This window comes from Anolis sagrei, chromosome 3 (genome assembly GCF_037176765.1).
Source record: "Anolis sagrei isolate rAnoSag1 chromosome 3, rAnoSag1.mat, whole genome shotgun sequence".
Classification (NCBI taxonomy): domain Eukaryota; kingdom Metazoa; phylum Chordata; class Lepidosauria; order Squamata; family Dactyloidae; genus Anolis; species Anolis sagrei.
This window is the reverse complement of record NC_090023.1, coordinates 235,303,649-235,326,551: the sequence shown is the minus strand read 5'-3', so window position 1 is coordinate 235,326,551 and position 22,903 is coordinate 235,303,649. Positions and strand designations below refer to the sequence as shown.

The window sequence follows — 22,903 nt, the reverse complement described above, 5'->3', positions numbered from 1 at the left end:
AATAATTCAATTTATAGTGACTCAAGGACAAAAAGAATGCAGGTCTGAACAAAATGTGTGAACAGAGAGTTCACAATATTTGCTAAGGACATCAAGTTATTTCTGTCTAATAATAGTACAATTTAACACAAGGAGGCAACACAAGGAGAACTAATTTAATTTGCTGCAGTGGTTGTAACACGAAAGTCTGGAAGTTCTTCTGTTTGGAATTGCATGTATAAGAAAGTCACCCAAGAGTAATTTTCATCTTTGTAGAAAAAAAATCCCAAAATATACTGTATGGCCTAATAATAATAATAATAATAATAATAATAATAATACTTTATTTATATCCTGCCACCATCTCCCTGAAGGGACTCGGGATGGCATAGAAAGCACTCCGGGCTGCACATATAACACACAACTGGTATAAACAGCACAAAAGTATAAAACAAGTCACATAAAATTATAACAATTATAACATCAACACATGTTAAAATCAAAACAATACAATTTTAAAACAACAGTAGATAAAGCTAATTGCCGTCAATTCACAGGTGCCAAGTGTCTAAGAGTGACAAACAACTTCCTATATCTAATGGCACAAGACTGCTCCAAACTTCAGAAGGCAGACCCTTCCTTGCTCCAATTTCATGCCCTTTTTCTGAAGAACTGGGCAGCTAAGCAGTCAACAAATTATTGGGTGAGTGATGCATTTATATCATTCAATGATCCAACAGAGACTGTAATAAACCTCGCTGGGCAGGAGTCTGCAATTCTATAGAAGACTGCAATTCAGACACCTCCCCATTAAAGCTTAGCCTGGTATAGACATTTTATGTGTAGTATGTGGTCAAAACAAGTGATGCCTTGCCATACTTCATTATTTTACCATGAACCACAGACATAATTTATAGGTTCTTCAAATTTAGATTCCAAACACTTCTTCATAACAGTATGTCAGTCAGCTAATTATGGTTGTGGTAAGGTAGCTGTACAAAACAAAACCCAGCAATGTCAAAACATAATCACGTCTACGTATTATTGTCTTGTATGTGTGTTATTCATTCTAAAAGGATATATACTGTGAGAGATATTTTCTAACAACTGTAAGAGGAAACCATAGGAGAACCATATTCTTAAAACGCCATATAATTTAGAGTGGCTCTCAGATTTGTGACCCATCATTTTCGGGATGGTTTTTCTTGTAATGTTTTTCTTACATTTTGTACTAATTGTACAAGTGAGACAACTACTCTAGTATTTTCTCGTTAGTGATTTCAAAATGCATTATTTGTAACTCGACTTGCTGACTTTTTGTGTTGTAGTTTTCGTGTGGGAGATAAACTAACACAGCTGTGCCTGTTTAAACAGAAGCCAATCCAAAGCCGCTGTATTTCCTGGGAACACAAATTAATCAGTATCTAGAGCTATTTAAACCCATTCTTGAGCACTTTCTGCATCCTGGCCAAAAACTAGATATTCTCTAATACTAATTCTAATGACAGAAAAGTTGAAATCTAAAAAAAACAAAACAAAAAAAAAACAAACCCAAGACGTATGGTTTGCAAATAACCAATGGCAGGGCATTGTCCATAATGGCAGTTTTTTCTTCAGGCATATTTCTCTGGCATGGACATTGTTATTTCCACACATGTTTAAACTGCCATGATCCATGAAGCCACTATTTGATGGCAAATGAGACAGATTTGCTTCTTACTGCAAGTGCTCTAGTGTCCTTGTGGTTGATGGTGTTGTGTGCCTTCCAGCTTTTGGTGAACCCAAGGTGAACATATCAGAAGGTTATAGTCCAATTCTGAAACCACTACATGACACTGACTCTTCTAGCGGAATTACTGAACCATGAACTGGATTCTTTTAGAATATTTTTAGTGTGTATTTATTTTAAATTATTTGTAAACTGGCTTGAAAATAAGCCTTGGAAGAAAAGTGGGTTTAGTATTTCAAATAAACCATCAAATAAGGAAGTAAGTAAGTAAGTGGGGAAGAGTGCTTTAAACAGCTCTGTGAAAAAGACATTCAATAGCAGACAAGAACAAAAGGAAAGACTAATCCTTGCATTGATTCAAGCTGAAACTGTTATCCAAGCAATTGTTCTTTTGCTGACCAAGGTTACCAATTGGAAATTCCAGTCATGCGTTTAGAAAATAACATGCAAGGTATAATTTAATGCAGTCCAATGATGCAATTTATATAAACAATCATACAACAGCAAGGGCAGGAAAAGTATGATTCCATCCTTCCCCATGTGAGCCATATAGAAACAACAAGAGAAATGCCATACCATTATATGACACCTCCAGAACAGACAGTCTACATGATCTGTGAAAGTTAGCTACCTATTCAAAAGTGACAATCAAAACATCTCCTATAACCCCTGACAAGCAGATTTACAATGTGAAGGAAATTATGCCTACACAGACCATCTTAAAGGAAATTGGGTAAGTGTTCATCCATCTGAAAAAAACCAACCCTTGTAGACTTTTTGGTAGAAGAAGAATCTGGTTTCAAGGCCCAAGATTCCGACTATACAACAATCAATAAAATAAAATCATTATTCTCTCTGGCAAAAAACTTACATATGACTTCAGAATATGTAAGCATTATTTTAGAATTTTCTGGATTTCTATACCAAATGTATGCTGCTATGCCTCTTGATCTAAGTTACAAAAGAACAATAACAATTACAATTAAAAAGTTACAAAATAAAAATTAAAAATTTCTTATTCTTCCCTCACGAATAATTTTGAGCTTGTTTTTGTTAATTTTTTATTATTCTATGTTAATGTGGTTATATTTAATTATGCTCTATAATTTCAGTTGTTCTGCTTTCAAGTTTAACTACATTTTGAAGCCTACAATCCTATATATTTTTATGGTCTATTTAATAGATAAAGTAAATGAAATTTAAAGTCAGGTTCCTTGTATTCAAGAACAATCTTCATACATTGATCCCAAAAACCAATCATGTTTCTATTTTTTATCAGTAACTTCCTTTTGTTATACATGTCCGTGCTATGATTTTGTTAGTGTGTACCAATAAAAGCTGTTGTTGTTGTTGGAATCCACCATGTATTAAAGCTGTCAAAATCAACATTGTTTCCTCCATTCATGTGAAAAAACTGGCCTATATTTCAAATAAATTTGTTATGTACAGAAGTAAACAGAAGAAATAAATAATAGTAATATTATATATTAGAGTGATAGTACAATCATAAATAAGAACAAAATGAATAGAATACAGGGGGTTTTTTTACATGTCAGGAGCGACTTGAGAAACTGCTTCTGGTATGAGAGAACTGGCTGTCTGCAAGGATGCTGCCCAGGGGATACCTAAATGTTTTACCATCCTGTGGGAAGTTTATTTCATATCCCCGCATGGGAAGCTGGAACTGACAGGTGGGAGCTCACCCCACTCCCTAAATTCGAACCGCTGACTTTTTGGTCAGCAGTCTTGCCAGCACACGGGTTTAACCCACTGCGCCACTGGGGGCTACAAAAAATAAATAAAACAAAAAAACCTCTCTTTATACAGAATCCAAAGGACTTGTTTTGGTTACGGCTTCTCAAAAGCAATTTTACTTCTTTCCTTTTATTGCCTTTGTCCTCAGTCAGCTACATACCCTTTCTCTACAATATCCTTGAGCAGAAGTGTAGACACTGTGACTGTAATAGCATTATTTCTCTTTCCCTGCAAAACTTTGTTTAAACCATCTTTTACTGGTAAAGAAACCAGTGAGCTTTGAAAATTAGCATGATATATTTGTACCTTTTGGTTGACCGAACTGAGCTTCTTAATACAATATCGACTTTATATTCTGCATAAGCTAGCCTTATAAACTTCTTTAATCTATTCACCAAGATGTAAAGACACCAATCAAAAAGCCTTCTGTAGCTAAAAAGACAAATGCTCCGTATACTAATTATCTCTTTGCTTATTACAGTGAGATTGTAGATATATGGAAAACATTTGATTTCTACAAGCCTCTTCACCGACCTGTTTTCTTTTGGGGAAAGGGCTTATATAAACGATTCCCCTACACACACACACACACACACACACACACACACATCTTATTTATTTGACTTGAATACCGCCACTCCCAATTTGGCTCGGAGCGGTTTACAGCAGAAGATTAAAACAATACAACCAACTATAAAATACAATAAAAACGAGAACAGACTTAGTCCCGAGTTATTCACCCATAGAAAGTTTGTTGGAAAAGAAAGGCTTTACAGGCTTTCCGAAAAGCAAGTAGCTCTCGCATGGTTCGGGTTTCAACTGGCAAGGCATTCTATAAATAAGGGGCCACAATCGAGAAGGCTCTCTGCCTAGTAGAGGACAGATGATAAGTCCGGATGTTGGGGACTTCAAGAAATTTTGGTCTTCAGACTGAAGTAATCTCTGGAGTTGGTAGGGGGATAAGTGGGCCCTCAGGTACGCCGGCCCCAGACCATATAAGGCCTTAAAGGTTAGTACCAGCACCTTGAAAGTAATCTGGTACTCAATCGGAAGCCAGTGCAGCTGTTGTAGAATTGGGATGATACGACACCTCGCCGGCACCCCGGCGAGAAGACAAGCTGCCGCATTTTGCACCAGCTTCAGTTTCCGGATCACTGACAAAGGAAGGCCAATGTAGAGGGCGTTACAGTAGTCAAGCTTCGAGATGACCGTTGCCTGGATCACCGTAGCCAGGTCATTCCTAGATAGGAAGGGAGCCAGTCGCCTAGCCTGACGTAGGTGGAAAAACGCAGATCTGCTCACAGCAGACATCTGGGCCTCCATTGTGAGTAGAGGGTCCAATAAGACACCAATGCTTTTTACAGAAGATGACGGACGTAATGTCTCGCCATCCAGGGTAGGCAGCTGGATCTCCCTCCCACCCAGACGGCCCAGCCGAAGGATCTCCGTCTTCTTAATTCTAACAGTGAGATGATAAGATGAAGAGGCAGAAACACCACTGTGTGTATATCAGACTGTTTCTTGGTACTTTAGACATGACTATCATAGCTGCTGTCTTTAGTTCACAAGTAACATAGGTCTGATGGGAAGATATATATCACTTTCTGTTATGGCTTTACAACTATATTCTACCCAGAGAGAGATTTGAATACTGTGATTTCTTTGGTCCTGTTCATTCTAATGAAAGAAAAAATTCAAATCCTGAAAGGAACCAGGAGAAAAAGCATGAAGGAATGAAAATTTTCAAATGGAAGAAATACAGTAGAAGTAGGTGTGTATTCATGAGACTCTGTTTCGTTTAATTTTTAATAATATCTGTCATCTTAAATAAACATGTACAATTCCTCCTCAACATGTACTGCATCTGGCAGAGATTCTCAACAGTAACACGCAGTCTTACCTCTGTCATTCAGACTGTTTCTTATTGCCCATTCGACCTGTTCCTCCTCATTCATCCCGGCAGTATAAGGATTGTAGTCTCTTTGTGCATTTGATGCATAACCTGAATATCTATAATCTGTACAAAGAAAAAAATATTAAAACTAATAAAACAGGGACAAAAGATATATAGAATAACTAACAGGGTCAACACAGTCTTCATTCGAGAGAAAATTATTTCTGTATTATATATGCTTATTTTTTTCTACCAAAACTCCCATACAGCTAGGCTAATAATTTAAGGCAGAAACACCTTCTCCTCTTTAATGCTTTGCTTGTGCTTGCTGGCAATACAAAATCTATTGTCATGATCCTGCTAGGCCCAATAAGCATGGGGAAAAAAACCATTTCTATCCACTATATTTCACTTTATTTTTAGTATTTTTAAAATGTCTTTTTGTGAAAACCATACACAATATTAAATAATGAAATCAATGAAATGAAATAAAACCATACACCATTAAAAAAAAGTAAAATAATTCAAAACACTGAACAAAAAAATCCCCAGAGAAAGTGGAGTTCAACTGTAACTATCAGGAGAGTGTATACCACATAATACCCGTGAACTTCTCTTATGTGCACTCATCAAATGTCTCTCTGTAAGTGATGACAACAACATTATCCGAACAGACTTTGCTTAACAACCAGATAAATTCATAACAAAATACAATGTCCCTTAGACATCAAAACCCTGAATTGTTTAGGGCTTCCGAGGTGAAAACCAACATTCTCAAATGATCTTTGAAGGCATTTAGAAACCTGCACAGATCTTTCAATACTAGAGTAATAAAATTCTATCACTATGTACTTCTTAGCAGATTGGCTGTGCACTTTTCACCCTTTGATATGTATTGTCAAAGGCTTTCATGGCCGGAATCATTGGTTTGTTGTAGGTTTTTTGGGCTGTATGGCCATGTTCTAAACGTTTCGATTGTATCTGTGGCAAGTATGCAGGCGAGGTTGTAACCTCACAACCTGATGTAACCTCACCTCTGATGCAGGTGAAACGTCAGGAGAGAATGCTTCTTTGATATGTTTGAATGTTCTTCAAGATTAGCCCCTACCAGAGCATAATGCAACCATTTAATAATAGACCTTTCTTGACTGAGAATCACTCTTAGAAGTGGGCATTGTATGATTTCGTAACACAATGTAACCTCTGACTTTGTACACTGGTGTCGTTCAGTAAACAAACCTGGAACTCTTTTATTAGCTATTTGGGAGGGTGCACAGTGGGCTACAGTCCTAATCAAACACCATGTCACCTTTTATTAAGCTACTGTTGGTGTTCAAGGACTCACTGTGCCGTATTGTTTTGCTTACTCATTAGGGTAATATTTATTTATTTATTTATTTCTAACATTTATTTGCCGCCCTTCTCACCCCGAAGGGGACTCAGAGCGGCTTACAAGAGATATATATATATATATATATAACACACACACACACACAGTACATTATACTATTAGCACAGTACAATATCATCACTATACATCACTATTTTGTACTATACAATTATATTGTAATATTATTAGTAATATTACATGTAATATAAAATATATAATTATAATATCATATTATTATTATTAGTAGTATTATACTGTATTACATTGTAATATTAAAATATTATATGTATATACAATATATTATATTATATTATATTATATTATATTATATTATATTATATTATATTATATTATATATTAACACAGCACAGGAGACAAGGTGGAACTGTCCCCTGGCCTCCCCTGTCTTCACTCTGCCTCAGAGCGACGGTTGGTACTGGGGGAGGGGTCTCCAACTGATGACATATGCAGGAGACAAGATGGAATTGTCCCCTGGCCTTCCTTGTCCTCACTCTGGCCGAGAGTGGTGGTTGGTGCTGGGGGGAGGGGTCTCCAACTGATGACATATGCAAGAGACAAGGTGGAGCTGTCCCCTGGCCTCCCTTGTCCTCACTCTGGCCCAGAGCAGTGGTTGGTGCTGGGGGGAGGGGTCTCCAACTGATGACATATGCAGGAGACAAGGTGCAACTGTCCCCTGGCCCCCCTTGTCCTCACTCTGGCCCAGAGCGGCGGTTGGTGCTGGGGGGAGGGGTCTCCAACTGATGACATATGCAGGAGACAAGGTGGAACTGTCCCCTGGCCTCCCTTGTCCTCACTCTGTCATAGAACTAGTGAACGAAGCACAGGTTATAAAATGAGTATGGGAAAGAAAAAGTATGCACATCATGATGTTGAGTACCATATTCTTACCCCTGAAAGAATGTCAATGAGACTTAACATCTGGTAATAGAATACTGCACGGATTGGCAAAGCAAATATTTCTCAAATATTTGCTTTGCTTCACTGCAAGAACTTCTTACACTGTAAATGTAGAAAGTCCTTCTAACAGATAATATACAGCACTATCCTATGTTGACATTACTGTTGACATTGCAAAAACAAAAAACATATGAAATTTTGAAACTTAAGATACTTACCTGGATTGTTGTTGTTTCTTTGTCGTGAAAAGAGAGTTGGAAATATAAATCCACCTAGCAAGAGTAATACAGTCAATATAGACAAATCTTCACATCATATCGCCTGTTTTAAAATGAATTAACATAATCTATTTAGAACTGGTGTGGACAAAAAGTGTATTGTTCTGGTTCCTGCACGCTGGCAGGGTCTCTTAGATTTCATCTCAAATCCCAATACAATTTGTCCACAAAATAAACCATCAGATGATTGCTTTTGTATATAGTTTTTAACCAAGTCCTGTTTTGTAGGAGTTTGGGAGACAAATCCAAAAAGCTAGGGGAGGGCAAATGTACATGATCCCAAGAACTTCACAACACTAAGTAAAGGATAAAAGGATGAAAAAATTGTTTAAAATGCTCCTCAGGAATTGTTTCCAAAGCTTGTGTGTATGTATGTGTTCTTTCTTTAAAACACTGTAAAATATGTTTTAATTCATTTGGCAATTTACTGCCTTAAATTAAAACAACTGAAAGGAGTGTTTCGTAAGTCACACTGCTTCAGAGAGGCATAACTGTTTCTTGTGTTATCTGAATTCAGTACATGTGCTATTCTCTGCTTTTCCCAGATGTATAGCATGCAAAAGTATTTTCCCTACAATGTGGATCACAAGAATCAAGAGTGAGAAACACATCCACAACATGGATTTCACACCTCCCAAGGCCATAAGAGATCTCCCAAAGCCCTGGTCCTCCAAAGGTTCATTTTAAAAAGGATTTGAAAATACCCAAATTACCACAAAAATGAATCCAAAACTGGAGGTGATACCACATTAACTACTTCATCACACTAGTGAATGAATCCACTTTAAATCCAGTTTCTGCCTCCTGCAGAATTCTGGAGTTTGTAGTTTAGTGAGGCTGTTAAAGGCTCCTCCCTAAACTACAAACCCCTGAATTCTACAGGAGGCAGCAACCAGATTTAAAGTGGATTCATTCTCTAGTGTGATGAGGAAGTCCAGTTTGTTTGAAATGCATGCATGAGGCCTGCTGTGGGAGGAAATACAACTAAGCTGCACCCCTCTCCCAAAACACATGCATACACAAAAAGGTGCCTACAACTACTACACATCACATAAGGACATTTTAGCTGTTTTCTAAAGGCAAAGTCATTACCTTTTCAATAGTGGAAAAGGGACATGACAAAACTTGTAATGATACATCTTTTGACAAAAGTATGATAGCTGGGACCCTATGAACCCTAAGCTAGTTGCGCAGCGCGTGTCAGAATTAATGAAGGGAAGTCTGCTTGGACTATTCCCAGCTGCTGGGGCTGCTTTCTTTGAAGGGCGGAAAGTGTGCTGGCGGCTCGGGAAGGTTTTTACAAGGCCCTAGTGTGAACAGAGTGGCAGGAACCAAATCCACCCCACTTCCCCTCTTCTCCCACTTTCCCCCGCCCGCTTTCTAACAGTGAAGGAGCTGGGGGTCCAGGAAGGCAGGATGTGTGAGTGGAAAAACCCCTCCTCCTCCCTCCCTCCCTCCCAGCTGCGTCTCTCACTCCCTGCGCTGTCTTGCGCATGTCTTCCCTTCATGAATTCTGATCTGCAGTGTGCAACCAGCGTAGGGTCCCAGCTATCATACTTTTGCCGTTAAAGAGTTTGTTGGTGCTTCAAGTGAACAGGACACAGGTGGTCAGCTATACAGAGGGAAGAAACCATTTTTTGCCTATATGACTGATGGGGAAGGCCATAGGGGCTGCAACTGTAACACACTGAAAGTGATAGCATGTTACTTCTAGATCTTGTTTTAGTTGCTTCAGGCCAATTTCAAAGGTTTTTGTAGGGTTCTAGATAACAAAAAAACACATAGCTGTATATGTAGTTTGTTTCAATATATTTTGGAAATTTATCTGAGAAATAAAAACCAGAAAATTGCTTAAAACATAAAAGAAACCAAAAAGGAAGTATTTGAGCTACCAAGTGGCACTTAAGGCTGCTCTATGTACCCAGAGACTGTAGTATCACTTCTACACAGAAATATAAAGATTAAGACCTACTGGATGGAAACACTACATAAATGTGACTTGCAAGTTATTTTTATCCTTTAATGTTTTTAAAATTTATATAACTCATCAGTTACAAACAACAATACTCCAGTCAGACTAAAGAGGGAAGGGAAATGAAAAGACCAGGAGAAGAACTAATTAAATATCCTATAGATAGTGGCTTAAATGTTATTAAATATATGCAACTATGGATAATTCACATTCAGTTCAAAATGCATGGAAATTTGTCCTATACCTGCACATGCTTTCATGATAGTCTTCAAAGGTCCCATGGTATACATTAGTCCAACAAGAATCCCTGCCAAATGGCCAGCAAAAGAACTCCTAAAAGTAAGCATTTTTGTGAGATGTCATATTGTCTCTAATTAAGATACATTGTATAGCATTATTATAATACAGACCAATTTGCCACATTTTGCAGCTTTAGCTCCATTTAATGCATTCTAAATTGTAGAGTTTAATACAACTAACAGAACAATAACAGTATTTCAATGTTCAATAGTGATCTAGAGCAACGATGTCAAACTCATTTTCACATCAGCCTTATGGTTGCCTTCAAAGAGCCATTTGTCATTGTGGGACTGTATAAATGTAACTACTCCTTAATACATTGCTAAATAATCTGATGTACCATATCACACACCATCCTCATCCACCGATCATGTTGCTGAAAGTAATAAACACAAAACAAAATGCAAACACAATTTTTGTGTATTCGAATCTGAGGTATAGACACACTGACCATGTTTTCAGTGTGTCTGTGCCTTGCCAGAGATATAAAATTATAGGGGGGAGGGGGAATTCGACTTGTAGGCCTTGAGTTTGACATGTGCGATCTACGGAAAATACAGCTTTTGATCCCATGGGGCTCCTGAGACTTATTCCGTCATATTTGCATAGATTCATTTTCTAAATACAATTCATAAACAGCATCAGAAAAAAGATGGACATACAGCTCTCCATCCATTTTTATAATAATTTCAATGACAACTAACACACAACAGGGTGCTGACAGCATCCAAAGGTTCATGTGACTTTTTAGAATTTCCTACATTCAGATAAAGTGCCCAGAAGCACTGGAAAATTCTGGTACCACTGATGTTGCAGTTTCAGCATTCCAAATACTAACTGGGGAGGAAGAGATGCTTCACAAAAAAGCCTCCCTCCGAAGCAATTTATTGTTTGTAAAGCTCACCGTTACTCTCTCTGGCAACTGGGGCTAAAATTGATATAGATATACTCTTCCCATTGTGTGCCCAGTTATAACTGAAGTTAGGCACATGTGTTGATGTACCTTCAAGTCACCTGTTGACCTATGGTAGCACCATGAATTTCATATGGTTTTCTTAGGCAAGAATCCCCAGAAGTGTTTTGCCAGTTTTTCCCCCTCTGAAATATAGCCTTCAGCACCTGGTATGCATTGGTAGTCTCCCATTCAAATATTAATTAAGGTTGGTCCTCCTTAGTTTTCAAGATCAGTCAGGATTCTGGTGCATTTAGGGCATTTAAGTTTAGTACAGACACAACTGAAATTTACAGCTTTAAAAGATATTCTTTCTCACTTTCTGCTCTTTGCAAACTTTTGTTCTGAACATCAGCTGTGAAAACAGCCTGAGTCAAGGTGGAACAGATGTCAAGTGGAGAAAAACACCTTCTTAAAATTGGGAGCAGTTTTTTCTGCTCAGCTAAAATTGTCCCAGCTTTCAGACCATCGTGTTCATTTGTTTCTTCATTTTTTTCTTTATCTACTTGCTAAGGGATAGAGTGACAGAAGATAAATTCTCTGTAGAGCATTCTCTGGGAATTTCTCATCATGTGAAATTTTTGACTATATCATTTTTGTATTCCCTTTCTATGAAGACATGAATAAAGTGTTCTTAAAAGGAGGTAAAAGAAGAATCCCAGTGAATGATAAAGAGATATTTGGGGGGGGGGGGGGCGGACGAGGGACCCAGCAGATACAATTAAATGTACCATATATGTTCTATATCACTGATTTTAGACAGTAGGCTGCATATTAAATATAACAGAGGAAATATTACTTTATAGTTGGTTTTCCACATTTGTGGGTTTGACTTTTGTGGATCTGAATATTCACATTGTTTTCTCATGGAAGTTTTAGGTCCTCTAAGAAGTTGATCACAGAATTGCATTAGAGGACCTAGAGATTCTTAGGGAGGTGTTATCTCAAGTTTTTTCCCCTGCACTTTTGCGAGGGTTCCACACCCTTAATCCCACCAAAGGTGGAGAGCTAGCTGTATTTCAATGCGAATGAGACTGAATCACCCAATCCCACAACAAACAATTTTTGATTAATACTGTTCTGTGCACAACATTCAATTGCTTGCTTGCTTGCTTGCTTGCTTGCTTGCTTATTTATTTATTTATTTATTTATTTATTTATTTATTGAAAACATTTATATTCCGTCCTCACCCTGCAGGGGACTCAGGGTGGAGCACAATATATAAACGGCAAACATTCAATTCACAAACATTAAAATCACTTCTATCAACTTTAAAATCAACTGTTTAAAACAATCTTTCCAAAAGCATGTATTCCCATTTCCCGTTATTTTATAATAAACCTGAAGTGCTGAATAAAAATTATCAGCCAAAACAGAATGCAAAAAGCTGTCTTTTTTGCATTGTTCTGGGTACGTATCCACCCTGAGTCTCCTTGGAGAGACTGGGTGAAATATAAATAAATAATAATAATAATTATGTATGAACTTCATTCAAAACTATCCGTCTGGAAAGGCAAACATCTCCCAGAAAACACCTATTTCCTCCAAATATTTTATAGCTATAAAATTAATTAAAACATTCCAGTGCTTCAATATTCAACAATCGCAACTTTTACTAAAATGCATGACTTATATGCAGAACCGCATAATAAGGCTGCATTTACTTTATTCAAGTGACAGTGCTATTACCACTTGATATTCTGAGTATGTGAGACTATTACAGCAGTTGTCATGGAATCAACTACCATAAGATTACTTCAGCTTATCCCCTTATATTACTACCCACCAATGACAAGCATTGTTCTTTGAATGATTTCAAGTAGCTGTAGGTCACAAAAATTCCCAAGGAAACAAAGGTGACTTTAGTCAGTAAAGAAGACTGTTTTCATCAGGCACAATTTAAAATGCTGGTTATAGCCCTATACAGCTCAGGTCCAGACTATTTGGCAAACTGAATCTCCCTGTATCAGGATGTCCAGTCCCTGAAACCATCAGGAAGCCCACCTTCTCTGTCACAGCACCATCACAAGCAAAATTGGTGGAGATGCAAAAAGAGGGTCTTCTTGGTGGGTGACCCTAGATGCGGAAATTCCCTTCCCAGGGAGACCAAAATTAACCCCCTTCTCTCTCTCTTTCCATCAGTAGGCATAGCCCCTTCTATTCCAATAGGGTTTTTAACAAAGTTCAAAAATAATGTGAGGTGTTCTATTATTTTAAACTAAGATGTTTCCAATGGGTTTTATCTTTTTAAATTCCTTTTTATTGTTTTAATGATGTTTGAATTGTTTTAATAGTAATTCCATTTTAATGTTCACTTTATGCATGTTTATAATGGTATTGTTCCTTTACATTGTAATATGCATTTGGTCTCAATTTTGGGAGAAAAACAAGCTATTACTACCACCACCAACCACCATCACTAAAAAAAATCAACCAAATATCTCAATCTTGTTTATGAAAGCTACCTAGATACAAAATTATGCAAAACTTCATGAAAGAATGGAATCCAGTGGGCAACCACCAATAACTTCTTTGTCGTTGGCTAGGATAGGGACACTTGTTAATCTAGCAGCTGAAATCTTGTGGTCACTTATAGAAAATCTGCCAAAAGATGATGGCTTTTCAACAGACCGTGGAATGCTAGTTTTGAAAACTTATTTGTTGATGCTAAATAGAAGACGTTGGAAGATTAATTGGTTGTTGTCACTGGAATTCATAACTAAAACGGCTTCATTAGCTGAACTGAAATAGTTTCGTTAACTACTTAATTCATAACTGGTAACATTTGTTTTCAGAACAAACCTTGGTATATATGAAAGATGGTGACTCCTGCAGCATATTTTAGTATTGGTTCTCTTCTAAACTGCTATATTTGTTGGTATAAAGTTTTCCCAGTATAAAGATCAGTCAGGAAAACAAGAGTAGAGAATTCTTAATTATAAATGTTTTACATGTCTTTGAAAATATGCACAGCACATTTTTGTCTACCACAAAATCACTTTGTTGCAAAGTTTAAATATTAGGTATCTAACAAGTGCTCTGCAGGTATCATACATTAATACTTCTTTGTTTAAATCTATTAATATTGTACAATAAGGTTAAGTAAAGTAGTATTTCCACTTATTCATGCTACTGTCTATCTCTGTTTCACATGACATATAAGAAACATTTGCAGCAAAGGTTCAGGATGAAATTGAAGGAGATGAGAGTCTAGTAAACACATGACAATTAAAGCAGCATAAATTAGCCACTCTGTCACTCTGGAACTTGATGATCATCTGTGGCCAAGACCTAAAACCTCCTGATTCTGACCTCTTTTCACTTGAGAAAAACATGCTTATTAGAAATTGATTATAGCAATTCTACAGCTACCTACCTGGAAGCAAACCTAATTAAATTTACTAGGAGTGATGTCTGAGTAGACACCAGAATGTGTAGGACAGCCTGGGTTACTGCTAATTGAACTGAAGTATAGTACAGGTGGGAAGGAGAATGTGGGTGTGGAAGGGATGGAGAAGCCATGGAGGAAAATAGTAACAAGGCATGAGGAAATAATTTTCCTATGTAAGCAATAAACACACCAATGAAAAGGAAAGTGCTTCATGCGGACTACTCTAAATAATAGTATACAACATCACAAAAATAAATAAGAAGATTCACCACTACGACAACACTGATATGGGTCAATAGGTGGGGAATGGGACACATTATTTCTAAAGGGCCATGACTGCCTGTAGGCCTTACAGATGAACAAAATATCACACATCCCTACCAAAGCTACTCAATTATTTCTCTGTAGAAAAGGCCTCACCATTTTTGTACTTCTAAAATCTATAAGACAGTAGACAGACCAGAACAAACCAGCCAGCAGAGATCCATATCATGTATTTTCTCCAGTTCTAACCAACCCTTGAGGGTCTCCTGTCTTATTGAATCTAGAAGATTCTTAGCTGTCAGAATCTTAACTGGCAACAGAAGTAACATCTGAAACAAAATGAAATCATACTAGGTCACGAGTGATAGCCTATGATGTTTATTTACATCCCACCTTTTCTCTCCACAAGGAGACTCAGACATGAGCTTGACTTACACATGAGCACATAGAGTAGTTAACATTAACTGCCACCTGATCTAAATTGGGAATTAAAAGGCTTTAACCATTTGAGAAGCATTTCTGCCACATCCAGAGCGTCACGCTGTAGACAAACAAATGAATGCAGAACAAACTGAGAACTAAGAATGAGAAATTTATGGAACCGGATATTCTACTAATTAATGAAATATTTTTCTAGTGTGATCTATTCTACACATATGTGAGAGTGTGCCCAGTAAAGGAATAAAGAAACTAATAAACTTCTACAAGGAAATCATGAAATCCATAGAGGGCCTATGGGCCAGTAGGCCCAACCCTCTCTTTAATGCAGGATCTCCAGTAGAGCACCCCCGGCTATCCAGAGATGACCACACCTCCTGTGTAGGCAATTGCTTTCACTGTCAACACATTCCTCCTAATGTTCAATTGAAATTGACCCTCCTATAAATTCTTATTGCCCTACTCTGAACTCACTCCCATTTGTTTATATCCCTCTTAAAATTATCATCAACAATAATCCCAAGACCCTTTTCACAAGTACTGCTGCAGAGCCATGTATTTTCCTATTCTATACTTGTACAATAGGTTCCTAAGGCCTAAACGTAGTATTTTGCACTCTGCTTCAGATTTCCTTTCAATTTGTTGCATAGTGATATATTGAAAACCAGTAAAAGCTAGAAGGAATGCAGGCTTCAAGAACTGATAAAATCTATTCATAATTGCATACAAAGATAAGCATATAGAATAATTTAAGTTGTGGAAGTTTCACAGTACTTACCCTGGGCTCAGTAAGTGAATTGCTATAAGTTCCACCCAACAAGCATATCTGTTGGATACATAAATTCCCATGATGCTGCTGGACCCACCGGGATGGTAATAATTGTTAAGAACTTTCAAAGCAAATAGCACTCCTAAATCAAAACAAAGCAGAAATATCACAGAAAGAAAAATTCTCATGCAATATGAAAAACAAACACAAGCATTTGTTATTCTTTGTGTTCTACTATGCTCGATCATCCATCTTTGTTTATCCTCTAAAGAGGAAAAACAAAACAAAACAAATACAAGTTTTGTAATTTTCTGTAAATAGTTTCTGCAAGACTATTTATTTTGGTACTTGTTGACCTCAGAGTGAAAATTCAGCTGTATCTCAATGTTTTTAAAGTATTTCAGTGTTATTTGGTATTCCCCAAATTGAAAAAAAGAACAATTAAAAAACACAAGAATCTGGCCAGCCTAACCAATTTAAAAGTACATTATAGCAATTAATCTCTCCTGCAACATTTTACAATTGGTTTTCAGACAGGAGACCACTCTCACCAGAATGAACATGCTTAGGCTGCAATTTTATGCATATATATTTGGAAGTAAATCACATTTATAAAAGATAGGTATAGGGTTCCATTGTTATAAAGTAGTGAATATTATTAGCAATAAAGAAAACACACAATCCCATCATTTAAAATAAAGAAATGCAAACACATCCAATTGGGTTGCTGTGAGTTTTCCGGGCTGTATGGCCATGTTTCAGAAGCATTCTCTCTTGATGTTTCGCCCACATCTGTGGCAGGCATCCCCAGAGGTTGTGAGGCCTGCTGGAAACTAGACAGGCAAGGTTTATATATTATATCTGTGGAATGTCCAGGGTGGGGAAAGAACTCTTATCTGTTTGAGGCAAGTGAGAATGTTGCAGTTGGCTACCTTGATTAGCACTGAATAGCCTTGCAACATTCACGCTTGCCTCAAGCAGACAAGAGTACTTTCAATAAATTTTCATTATTAATAAATAAAGCTAATAAACAGTGATAATCAGTTGGTGCAATTGTCTGATAAGTCACTTTGGGTCCCTAACCCTAAACAGAACACATTTGTTCAAAAATTTTGGGCTTCTCAGGAATACAAATGATGCAAATATATGGTCTCTTTCTAGTCAGCCAAGATAGTGCAGCCAGTAAGTCATCTTTCATTTTTCCACTTAAAAATAAGATCGTTCTAAGGAAAAATCAAGTTAGGTGTGTTCTTCTTAATTACTATTCTATAAATTATTCTATGTATTTTGGAAGGTACAATAAATCAGCTTAACTGTGGTTGACAGACCACCTTCAAATTACTACTTCAAATGAGAGATTAAGGGAGCTGTAATCAAAATTTCTGGAGGGCAGCAAGTTGCCTACCGCTAAATTAACCCAATGAGACTTGGTTTAGCAGGTACATACATGACTAGAAAACCAACAGAAAAAGATAGGAGAAAAGAAATTACAGTTATTAAGGCCAATGGGAAGGATCTAGCATTTCCTCTAAACACATGTGAGAAAACCTAAGGGGAAGAAAACGTTTTAATTTTTTTATGAAGGAAGAATACAAACAGGAGTTTAGAAAAAGTCTAATTTCTTGATGTTGCATTTCTGCAATTATGCATTTGAGTATTAGGGATAATTTTATCAAGATCTGTTTCTGGGATGTCCTTTCTCTGCCATTCTGTTAACTTTTTAGATAGCCCTCTCAATTATAGCCAATTTCTGTGACTGCACTTATCTTTTCATTCTTTATCCCTCCTATTGTATTGCTGTTTTGTTGGGTTTCAAAATGTCCCCAATCTTTGCTAAAAATAATTTGAAAAAATGGAAAGTACTAAAGGAGAAATGAATCATATACAAAATAATCCTTGTCAGAAACCTGGAAGGAGGAACTAAGTTACAGTGAGAGAGAAATAGACAACTGGATGAATTTAATTAATAAAATAAACAATTTAAGGATAAAGGAAATGCAACGGAAGATCCAGACAAAATGGTATAGAACTCCTGTGCAATTAGCTCACATAACCAGAACCCCCTCAAAACAATGACGGCACAACTGTGGGAGAACCGGAACATACACTCACATGAGGTGGGATTGTGAAAAAATACAAAAGTTCCATAAATAATTAAGAAGGAAATGGAGGAACAATTAGGGATAAAATTAGATTGGAACAAGACACAATTTTTCCTCCAGAAAATTGAAGGCGAAGAGGGATCTAAAGAATTGGAGGGATTAATAAATTACATGTTAGATGCAATTAAAGCCTCAGACACTTTTTGTTTGGAAGGACTAAAAGAAATGGGACACAGAAACATGGTATAAATATTTAGCGGACTACCTCCTCCAAGACTACATCAGCAAAAGGAAAAGTTACTACAGGGGCAAAATGAAAAGGCTTAATTTACAGAATAAAGGGAAAAGATAAATATAAGGAATTAAACAAGATTATCCTAATAACTGAACAATCGTAATAAGTACAGAAAAAATTGTAAACTGGTCCTGGGGAGGGAGAAATGATGTAAACATGTGTTACTAATAGAAAATGTTTTGAATGTATAATTTTGTGTAGCACTATTCACAAAAAGTTTGAAAAATAAAAAATTGGAAAAAGAGTATTAGGGATAATAAGAGCCTTGCATGTTTCTTTGATCTCGAAATATTCTAAGAATGGGCAAGTTTTTTGAATCTGCTTCTTCTTATAATCCTTGGTGGTGATGTACAATACCATGCGCTCCAGAGCAGCTCTGGCAATACTAAAATTTGAAGGAAGGGGAAAAAGCCAGAACAATGCTGAAAGCCCCTAGAAAAGAATGCAGAAAAAGGAAAGTGAATGAACATAGGAGGTAGGAAAGAGAAAGCACAACTAACTGCAGATAGAAAGCTAAAGCATATCAAAGTTTTTATTAGTTACTAGCCATCCCCTGCCACATATTGCTGTGGCCCAGTCTGCGTATATGTGTTTTGTGTGTGTATATATTTGAGTATATGTGTATATATGTGGTTTTGCACATGCATTGTAATGCATTTTTTATTTTTTACTTTTTAAGTCTCTTCTGCTGTGTTTTTCAATGTTTTTATGAGTGATGGTCACTCGTTGGCCTAATAGGTGTATTGTGTCCAAATTTGGTGTCAATTTGCCCAGTGGTTTTTGAGTTATGTTAATCCCACAAACGAACACTACATTTTTATTTATATAGATGTAAAAATATTAACATGCTGCTAGTGGTAGTGCTGTTTTATTAAAGGATTCTTTTTCTTGACAATTCAAAACCTTATTTTGGGCAGCATAAAATAAGCTTGTGACCTGCAAACAGAGACGTTGTTAGATCCCTAGTTCTTCCATATAAGGAAGCTACCCGTGGGTAATTTAATGTTTATTGTTTAGCAAATGTTCACTGTAGTTTTCTTGCTATAGCTGGCCTGGCTTAAAGAACATTCTAGGACAAAATACAGGTTCTAAGTTTTAAAAACAGCCAACTATCTGAGCTCTTTGGTACCACTATGCTGATATTGTGGCACAAACTGCACATCCTGAATGAGCAGTTGTGAGGACTGAATAATTTTTAAAGGATTAGACTCTTCACAAATATATCTGCCAATCAAGCAGCTAATATCTACTAGTCCACTGTTTCATTATATCCTTTTGTTTCTGGTGATGTCTTTTAATAGAGTTCTGAAAAAGATATTATGACTTCTGCCATTGTAAATATAGTTTAAAAAAGAAAAGAAAACTGGTTTACACAGTATTCTGTAGTGTCAAACAAGATAATTATATAAAAGTACTTAGACAATTGAAAGTTAAAGTGCTTATTTTATCATCACCTTTAAGAATAAAAAATAATTCCATCTTCTCAAATGCACAGCATCATTTCTTTTCCAAAAGGTATCAATCCATTATTAAAAATGTGGAAATTCTAAAAGCAAGTCTGAGGATATCTTACCTGAAAAACCAACAGCACAGCTCTGAATGAATAAAGGATTCTCCAGAAGTTCCGCAAGGGTAAATTCCAAAATCATGTATACAATTCCAACTAGCACTGAAAATAATGTGATTATATATCCAAACCATACGCTTCCAAGCCTTCTCTCCAACTTAGTTCCCTTCCAAAGGAGGGAGACCATATTAAAATATAGATGCCAGTCATCTGCATGGTGAAAGGCTGAAAGGTACAGACGATGCCAGTCTCTCCTGTAAAATCCCTCAGAGACACTGATACATACTTCCCCCAGTGGTTTCAGGGGTTGTAAAAAGAGATAAATGTTCACTGCCAAAGTTGCAAATGTAACAGGTGGAATGTTGTTCAGCCCAACTTGATATATCTGACCAAATAATAGAAGTAGTCCAGTATTTAGTCCTCTTTGTGCTTTGTGGTGCCGCTGCATAACTGCTCCTTTTATTCAAATAAACTTGAAAGGGAATACTGCTGAAATCTAGATATAGAATCTGAAAAAAAACAAAAAACAAATCGGTAGTTATCTTACCAGTGATATATAAACATTACTTTACTACTTGCAGGTTTTCTTTTATACAAGTCATAGCAAGACAGCTAACATTTTGACAGCTTCTACCTAAATCAGAAGTGAAGATCATGCATCTATCAAGATGTTGGGTCAAGGCAACCCTAGTCAGTGACATTAACTGAAGAATGTTGGCCCTGGATGAGACATTATTTCTATATGTGACCTAAAAAAAAAAAGAAAAGAAAAAAGGAAATGCTAGCTACAGATTGATAGAAAACAATGTTATAAAACATTTATACGACCTTCTCTCCACCTTCATGAGAAAATAGGGGTGCAGGACCCCTACAGAAGTAAGCAAATGCTATGAAGGCAGGGGCAAGACTTTGGAGTGCTGCTCCAAGTCGGCCTAATGGGTCACAGGGGCTTCACAGATGGGAGATGGGAGGCAGTGGCAGCAATCATTTACCTCCCCTCTTCTTCAGGCGCTGGGCTGCTGTGTGAATGTGCTTAAAAATATTGATTATGGGTCTACTGCAATGTACTCTACATGAAACACAACTTGGAAAGGATGTGCGTGTGCTTCAAATTGCCTGTGATTTATGGTGACCCCATAATTCCATAGAATTTTCTTAGGGAATAAATACTCAGTGGTGGTTTTACCAGTTCCTTCATCTGAAATATAGCCTATATTTCTTGGCCATACTTCTATCAAACCAGAGCTCATTCTGATTAGCTTCCAAAATCATAGTAACATAGCTAATACGAAATGCAGCAGCTATATTGCTGGCTTGAACACTGGGCATATACTGCAACATTGTTTTTAAACAAGTTGCATTGGTTGTCAGTATACTTCCTGTAGGAATTCAAGATGCTGGTGGTAAAATGTAAACCATTAAATGATGGATTTCTTCTGCTTTGCACACATACCTGCTAACTAAGGCCCCTTCTACATTACTATATTAAATCCAGATTATCTGCTTTGAACTGGCAGTGTAGAATCATATAATCCAATTCAAAGCAAATAATGTGTATAAATATGTGAGGGGAAGTCATAGGGAGGAGGGAGCAAGCTTGTTTTCTGTTGCCTGGAGGCTAAGATGCGGAACAATGGCTTCAAACTACAGAAAAAGAGATTACACCTGAACATTAGGAAGAACTTCCTGACTGTGAAACCTGTTCAGCGGTGAAACTCTGCCCCGGAGTGTGGCAGAGGTTCCTTCTTTGGAGGCTTTTAAACAGAGGGTGGATGGCCATCTATCAGGAGTGCTCTGAATGAAATTTTCCTGCTTATTGGCAGGGGGTTGGACTGGATGACCCACAAAGTCTCTTCCAACTCTATGGTTCTGTCTCTGTTGAATATCTGGATTATATAACAGTGTAGAAGAGCCCTAAGGCATGATAAAGGGGACATCCTTTGTGCTCCACTAATGGAGCACTGGACTATCTGGAACCCAGTTGTGCAATATCCTCTCTTAGAGGCCCAATGGGCACAAACATTGACTTCATTTCTGTGCCAAGTCAAAAATTGTTTTTTATTAAAGTATTTGAGGTTGAATAGTTCCATCCAGTTTACTCATATACAGAATGAGTCCCCTTACCCAGAAATTCTGTTTAGAAATTATCATATTTTTCATTATATTTGTAGACCATACATTATCACTTATGGATTCAAATGTTAAACTGTTTTATGTGGAATAAATTAACCATCTTGTACTGTATGATAGGACATGCACATTAAGAGTACCTGGAAAAAATCGAAGAGACTAAAACTATGGGTGAATGTGTATTTTTTGCCATCCCAAACAAATTAATATGGACATAGTTGTCTGTATTTGGCCTTTAATTTTTAAGATGAAATGTAAACTACCAAGAAAGCAAAGCACCTATTGTGGAACACCTCTCTGGAGTTTTTGGAATGTAATCCATTGTCAACAAAACATTACAAAAAAATTCTTCCTCCAACCTCTGCTGTGTTTACTAAAAGCCTAATGAAGTTTTAGACAATGCATGATTTATTCTGTTTCCTCCAATGGTTTCCAAAACATGTCACAGCTTTCAAAATGTACATACATACAGAAAAACCCTGAAGTGGATGTTTGTCTTTAACTTGAGAATGCCATGGGCCTACATTTTTTGTCACCTACACAAGATAAATGTCTACATCTACATATTCTAGGAATGTTATTGTTCTTTATAAAGCAATAGAAGTTATTTAAAGATGTTTGCACTGAACAGTCCTCTATTTTTATAAGCCAAATGAATATATAGTAAGCCTTTTGTATCCACAGATTCTATATCTTCTGAATTAGCCATCCACAGCTTGAAAATGTTTTAAAAATTTAAAAAGCAAAGGATACCACGAGGTCCTGGAGCCAAACACCAG

General features: G+C 36.9%; 1 protein-coding gene across 2 annotated transcripts in view; it reads right to left on the bottom strand.

Annotated features, from left to right (window-relative positions):
* RHBDD1 (rhomboid domain containing 1) overlaps positions 1-22,903 on the bottom strand; it is a 40,865-nt gene that overhangs the window by 11,875 nt on the left and 6,087 nt on the right. The window contains exons 2-7 of one of the 2 annotated variants that reach the window (XM_060767856.2): positions 20,629-20,743; positions 20,001-20,503; positions 16,040-16,172; positions 10,160-10,248; positions 7,884-7,937; positions 5,364-5,480 (exon numbers count right to left, since the gene is read on the bottom strand). In XM_060767856.2, coding sequence (XP_060623839.1) covers positions 5,364-5,480; positions 7,884-7,937; positions 10,160-10,248; positions 16,040-16,172; positions 20,001-20,442 — 835 coding nt within the window. In that variant the 5' untranslated portion in view covers positions 20,443-20,503; positions 20,629-20,743. The remainder of the gene's footprint in view (positions 1-5,363; positions 5,481-7,883; positions 7,938-10,159; positions 10,249-16,039; positions 16,173-20,000; positions 20,504-20,628; positions 20,744-22,903) is intronic. The other variant, XM_060767855.2, reaches the window with a different exon arrangement.